A 7,510-nucleotide genomic window follows, 5' to 3' on the forward strand; every position below is an offset into this window, starting at 1 on the left:
TAATCCCGGTTACGTTTCGTTGGAACATTTAGTTCTAAACGTTCAACAAGAGACGAGAGGGATTTCGCAACGTTCATTCGATTTGCAATCGATCAATTTTTGAATTTCTTTTCTTATTCGGACTTTCCCCTCCTCCTCTGTGGATTTCACGGTGTAAATGTGCACAAAGGAAGGAGAAATTCCTAGAATTGAAATCCGCTCGATCCTGTAATTAGCAAAACACTCGCGAAAATCCGCACGCCACACTTTTACGACGGTGATATTAATTTTAATTCCTATTAAAACGGAAACGTAATTATATATTATTAATTATATATCTTTATAAATGCAATTAATTATAAATGTAATTACTAAATGTTAATTATACGGGTAGTTATTTATAACTAAATTAAATGTCCATATATTTTTGTAGCAAGGATTATAAATGGACTCACGGTCCATTAACCTACATTTTTTTTCTTCCTTTAGCGTTGGAAATGCACTACTACGCTCTGTCTAAAATTTGGAATAGGCCAGCGAGATATAGACGAGATTAAAAATTAATCCCTCTTTTCATATCTCGGAAATCGTGTCGTAGATAAAAACAAAAAAACGATTAAAAAAGATTTCGAAATTTTCCAATGATGGAAGTTACAGCGTTACAAATTTCTCCTAATTTTAATCGGGTTTTAAATTCGATTACGTTTATCTCTCTTGGAAAGAATATTTTTTCCCTCCCAATTCGACGCTTTTAAAGAACCCTCCAATCGTGTCGATCGAAACAGAGATTTTCACAAATTTTATAATTTCTTCGATATCTACAACATCTCGTTTGCAAAAAACATAACTAAGAATACTAATATTTTCACGAGCATCCTACACACTCCAAGAGACATCATCACAGCCCAGTCATAATAGTTTAACCCACCAGTGATCCATCTCCTGGACCGACGACGAAAACCAACGTTGTCCTCGGAATAAAGTCGAAATACGTGGCGGCGAAAGGGCAAGGCAGCAGCCGCGACGACGAGAATCCCGGTTCGACGGGGACAGCGTTAATTAACGTTCTCGCGTTAGTCGTTGGGTCGATGCGTTTTCCGGTTTCACGCCCCTGTTCGGCAATTTCGTCGCGTTACCCTGGCGACGTTCGGTCGAGCAGGCCGCCCCCCTCGCGCCACGAATTAAACGGATAGCGATAGGGACGATGGAACCAACTTACCGGGATCCGAGGAAGGATGAGCCCTGGTTAGTCTGCAGAGTTGGAGCGGCAGATAACGCGTATCCGCTCGCGGTGGTGATTTCGGGGGCGGTGGTGTCGCGCTGAGAAAGCCGCGCTGCAACTCCCATCCCACCTCCTGGATGATCGACGCCTTCCTGAAGTACGGTGTCACCTCCCTCAGATACTTCACTGCAACGAGAAAAAAGTAACAAATCAGATTTTTGGAACAGCGCGAGTTTCGAAACGAAAGAGGGGGAAGGACTTCGATAAAATTTTTCACTCTTTGGAAAGGAAGTTACTCTTTGTTGTACACTGAAACGAGATAATTAAAGTTAGCGGATAAGTCGGTGAGATTATCAGAGTGACGGAAGGGTGGCGAGGGAAATGTCTTTCGGAATCCAGAGATCAAGATGGACGATTTTTACGTAGCTTTTTACGTAGCTTTTTACGTAGCCGAAGAACGAAATTTGGAGGCAAAACGGGCGATTTACCTCGCCTCGTAAATCGTAGCCGCGGCCGGATCATCTCCGTTCCGCCATCGAGGCGTCTGCGAGATACGCGCGCGGTCACGTACAGACTGTTTCAAAATCCAATTTGTCGTTGATGTTTCGACGTAGCTGCAGCCACCGATGCGATTACACATCGGGACAAACTCGTTAAAGTTCGAAGGAGCACACGAGCGCGAGAGGCTGGAAGGGGCGAGGGAGAGAGGGGGCTGGAAAAAGGGGGAGAAACACGTAGGTGCAACCCGGACGACACCTAACCGAAATACGTGCAGGTTGCAACCCCTAGAACGCTTCCAACTCGCAGGGAAATCGTAAAAACCTCGCTCGTAAAGTCGGTATATATACCTCTTCCGCTGCTGAGCAGCTTAATATCGAACCGATCGGTGGGAATATCGATCGACGTTGCCCCTCCTTCCCTCCTCCTCCAAATTTCCAAAACTCCTGCTTTCGGATTCCAGTTAACCGAAATTACCGATTCGCGCCGGGCAAATGGCGGATTTACGACCGGTTTTGCTTTTAAGAGCGGGGGAGAGGAGAGGATCTATGGTTGTTTCAAGAACGCATCTCTTCGTATATCCGGGGATGCATAGCGCGATAGATTTGCGCGGAAATTCGTTCGAACGCGTTGATAACCTCCCATTGATCGTAAACACTAATCATCATCGGCTTCGACCGACTTTTCTTTGCCGTAGGGAACGCTGAGGGGAGAGGGGACGAGCGCATTGCCGCAATTTCAACGATGCCCATTGATAAGCGCCGTAATGCGCGTCCCGAGTAACCAATCCCGGTTGGCGCAAACAGCCATCCATCTGATCACTGACTCGTCGCGTTATTAATAATTAGACGCGTTCGCGATCCCACTGTTTGTCCCCGATTTCCATCCGATTGGATTACACCTCGCTCGCGTCACCGCAGAATTTCTACTGTGTTGATATCGAATAAATTTGCCCTCGGAAGGGGCGTTCTTAGATTTGCGGGATGGATAGATAGAAAGGGTAACGAAAGAGTTTCTTTCGATCGTGTTAACTTTCTTTTTTGAAAATTTTCCAATCGTTTCGTCTCAGAGTCGCGTTGTTGTGAAAGGAAAAAGGAACGCGATTGTCTCTTTTTTCGAGATTTTCGAGAGGTTTACTGAAGAATCGTCGCGCACGGGATTCGCAAAGGGTGAAAATATTCGAGCGGAATATAGTTGGCAATTTTCGGGCGCGCGAGTGGACGAGCTCGAATCCGACGATTGCCCATAATTTTCGAACGCGTAGTGCTCGAAGCCTCGATCGTGAATCCATTCTTCCGACCAGTAATTTCGCCCCCTCCCCCTCGATCGAATATGCGCCCGTTAACGAAATTCGCGACAATTTTCCCGCGTGAAGCGAATCCCATATTTCGTGCGAGATTCGATGAATCCCCGGCGAGGGTAAACAGCCACGGATCTGAGAAAGCGCTCTGCGTTCTTTTCTCGAAGAAGAACTCAAAGAGGAGAATCTAGGAGAGTCTACATCAGCAGGATGTTTAGAAAATGAAATATGATTTTTCTATTCGCCGTATCTGGAAAGAGAAGCTACTGTGTTGGGGCTGGTCAAAGGATGACGTCCAACGTTGACGCTACTTTTCGACGGTCCATTAAAGTAACTAAGAGGATTCGCCCAGGAAAAAGTTGAAGCTCGGATAAGGGTGGGTATATCGTTTTTTTTTAAAAATTATGAAACTGCCGAAAAAGCTGGACTGCAACTACGTGCTTGTCGCCCAATTGTGGACGACTGAATAACGAAACGATAAATTAATTAAGCGAGCTGGCGTGGAGCGAGCTGGCGTGGAGCGAGCTGGCCAGGATGTTGATCAATTTTCGCGGTATTCTATTTTTATATAATTCTATTTGTAATAATTCTATTTGTTTTATAGTTGCGGACCACGGTTTGAGAAAGGTTTTCGAAACGAAGGGAATCGCAGCCTGATACTTTTATGGGCCAGCGGCTGCTGAGAACAATTTCTATTACATCGTGTCGTACGTATCCGAAACGAAAACCGTCTGGGACAGACTGTACCATCGAAATTAGGGATACTCGGAAACGGGACCGCGTTTACAGCGAAATGAGCAGGTTCCCGGAATAACCACGCCGCCTCTAATCTACTTTAGCAACTATCCAAGAACAACTCGGAGGGTAGAACAACATTAGTTTTCCTCGGGGAATCGAATCAATTTCCGTATTCCGGGATTAATTAGATGCTCGAATCTTTCCCAACTTTCGTTAACATTTACAGACCCCTCTTCGATACGAAATTCGTTTTTGAAACGGTTTGATCGGTCCATCACCGTCAAGATTTAAGAAGGGAGAAGCGATACAAAGGGGGAGGCGAAGAAAATCGTGGAAAAATAGAGGAACCGAGGACGAAAAGCGACCAATACGGGAACGGCTTGGGAATGGAGTAAAAACGGATAAACCGGAAGTCGATCGCTGTCCGTTCTTCGACGGAAGATATTTTTAATATCCGCTCGTCTTATCCCACAGCCCTCGACTCAACCCCCCAACAGTGTACATCGAGGAGGGGGAAGGAGAAAAGGGAGGAGGAGACTTGCCTCTATAAGAGGAATCATCTCGTATTGAAATTGCACGGAAATTTATCCGAGATCGTAGCCCGCATGCATCCATGCACCCCTTCAAAGTACGAATTCCGATGAAAAATGGATCGTTTCGAATTTATGAAAGCGGACAATTGATCCCGATGAAAGGCTATATTTTTTCCTTTCCCCCGTTTTGCCCGGATTTTCCATTTTTTCGAGCTGTGATATTCTTCTTCCATTTTTAATAAAAGAACGGTAGTGGATATAGATCGTAGACGACACTCGCGAATGATTCCGTTCGACGTACTCGTTCGTCGAATATCCTCCTATCCTTCCTCAGTTTTTGCATAATTCGATAAATTTCATCTTCGATCGAAACTTCTTTCTCTGGCAAGCGTTCGTTGCTCAAGATGTTAAAAATAAAACTAACAATTCAACTCCGAATCCGTTCGTTCAGAGGTATCAGAATAATCCTCGATACAATAAGTAAGCTTCAAACGCGTCGCCAGTCGCCAAAAGCGGAAATCCGCGTGTAACTGGCGTGTGTGCCCATTATTCGGGCGCACAATCGGGTGAATCGATTCGCTCGAATCGACGCGCGATCGACATCGAAACGAAGTCGTTCGAACGTATATAACCCGACAACGAGACGGGAAACGACGTTTGGAACACACGCTTTGGAGAGGTTCGCAGCCACCTGTGCTGTCCGATCTTTTGATCGACAGGTGGTAAACGCCACTTTGCGCGGGAACATAGAAAGTATTACAAGCGCGAGAATCCTTTCCCCCTCTCTGTTTACGAGCGTGTGACCCCCTCCATCCTTCTTCCTTATGCATACAGCGCGCATCACCGACGCCGATTTATTCCATTTATCGCGGGTAAAAATGTACAGATGATCTTGTTCCCATGAACGAGCTCGTATGAATATTGAACGATTCGCGAGTACAAACGTGTCAAATGTGCGTGAATTTTAAGTTTTTTTTTTTTTTCTTTTTTTTTTTTTCGATATCAACGTTGCAGAAGATCATCGACATCGTTGAATTGAAATCGAATCGAGAAGAATTTGTTGAAGTGAAAGTATTTTTCTAAAAGAAAGTCACTTTTCTTTGATTTATTATAATTAATTCTGTCATTTCTTGTTATTGAATATCGTGTAAAAATTTTCTGTGTTTTTTTTTTTCTTTAGAATAAAGAGAAGACAGAAAATTATTAAGGATAATGTAGAAATAGTCAACGAGAGGTTCAACAAATTTTCTCTCTGCATTTTCGCGAATCGAAAAGAATCGAGAAGAATTTGTTCAAAGTGAAAATATTTTTCTAAAAGAAAGTCATTTTTCTTCGATTTATTATAATTAATTCATTTTTCGTTATTGAATACTGTTAAAAATCGTGTAATAATTTTGTGTTTTTTTTTCTTTTTAGAATAGAGAGAAGACAGAAAATTAAGAATAATGTAGTAATAATGTAGAAGTAGTCAACGAGAAGTTCAAAAAATTTCCTCTCTGCATTTCGCGAATCGAAAAGAATTTGTTCGAAGTGAAAGTATTTTTCTAAAAAAGTCACTTTTCTTCGATTTATTACAATTAATTCTTCACAATTCTTTATTCAATCATTTCTTGTTATTAAATATCGTGTAATAATTTTCTGTGTTTTTGTTTTTCTTTAGAACGGAGAGAAGACAGAAAATTATTAAGAATAATGTAGAAATAGTCAATGGGATTCAAAAAATTTTTCTCTCTGCATTTCGCGAATGAAATGAAAGATCCAATTATCGAATTAGAGAATTGAGACCAAAGATATCTTTCCCCGGGTGTAATATCAGATTCGGTAAATAAGATAACGTTATCCCTTCTAGATTGCTGAACCTTATTCTCGGGATAAGTTTCGTTAGATTAAACGGCTAGCCCGGCTCGGGAACGCGATCCCTCGAGATTTTTATTCCCCGGCCAAGGACGGATGCCTCCCACCAGACGAGAGAGATCCACGGTCCGTGAATCCTACCCCTTTTTCGCAACTCTCGCGTAATCGTATGATTTACATTCAAATTTCCTCCGCGAGCAATACGGCCTATTCTACGTCGAAAATTTATTCCAGATATCCGTTGGATAATAAGATTCGAGCTTATCATAAAAGATGGAAACGTAAAATCCTAACATGAGATATGTCTCTATTCTTCCAAACCCTTGCCCGTCCTTGTCAAATTATTCAAAATTATTTAAAAATGGAATAACTGTAGCAAGGAGCTGCAATCGAACACTTGTTAATTAGATCATATTTTCCTAAAAGAATGTACAAAAAAGTACATACATTACGTAAATTCGTCGAGAAGAATTAGAGGAATTAAACGTCGAGATTAACGACTTATAATTTCACCAAATTCATCCATGTTTTCAAATTGGTTTCACCTTTCGATCTACGTCTTTTTCTCAGATCTTCATCGAAGGAAAACTATAATATAACACATCAAAGGAATTCGTTCTTTAATCAATCAAAGACAAACAGAGAACGTTCCACGTAACGTCCCCTAATTAATCGAGAAATTTAATCAAGAACTCGAAAAAGGCTACAACACGAGGTCACGAGTGGCGGCCATTTTAGAAATCTGAGAAACCTTGGAGCGTCTTGGCTACCCGGACAAAGAGCAATCTAGGAGCGGAAATCGCGCAATTAAAGAGGAAGAGGGGGGGGGATGGGTTGGGATTGGTCGCTCGAATTTTACCCGGATCGCCAGACTCTCTATTCGAGCGAGAATAAAAATCCGAACGGGGATCGTTTCCTTCGAGGAGGATATATATATATTTAATCGAACGAAGAACGTCCGCGATGGGCAAGGAAATAAGGAGAGATGAAAATGAACGCCATTCCTCTCTTACTTTTCCATCGTCTTAAAACTTTTTATTTCCTCCTTCGCACCATATTTCATAGTCTTACGATCAAATAACTATTTCGCTTTTTAACAAGATTGTCAGACGATATTCGCGATGAAAAAATTGGAATTAAAATCGAAGAAGATTGAAGGGGGGAAAAAAATGTTAATTAATTCGAGAAATTGTTACAGAATAATTACGAAACTTGTATCTTTCTGATGATTTGATATCGTTTCGTCTTTTCCTCCATTCTTTCTTTTTTTTTTTTTTTTTTTTTTTTCTTTCCAAGATGAAATCACGATTCACACAATCCTGTAATGTATTCCCTTCCTCGCGAATCGATCTATCGATGCAAAGAAACCGGCTTGGACAAGCTTCT

General features: G+C 42.0%; 1 protein-coding gene across 1 annotated transcript in view; it reads right to left on the reverse strand.

Moving 5' to 3' along the window:
* The window catches only part of LOC102677630 (beta-1-syntrophin-like), a gene marked incomplete at its 5' end in the record, with an annotated part of 144,008 nt that extends 142,621 nt beyond the window's left edge, over positions 1–1,387 (reverse strand). The window contains one exon of the mRNA XM_006619139.2: positions 1,199–1,387. Within this exon, the coding sequence (XP_006619202.1) occupies positions 1,199–1,387 (189 nt within the window). The remainder of the gene's footprint in view (positions 1–1,198) is intronic.
* Positions 1,388–7,510: the final 6,123 nt, after the last annotated feature.

Source organism: Apis dorsata, unplaced genomic scaffold, assembly GCF_000469605.1.
Source record: "Apis dorsata unplaced genomic scaffold, Apis dorsata 1.3 scaffold_390, whole genome shotgun sequence".
Lineage (NCBI taxonomy): Eukaryota > Metazoa > Arthropoda > Insecta > Hymenoptera > Apidae > Apis > Apis dorsata.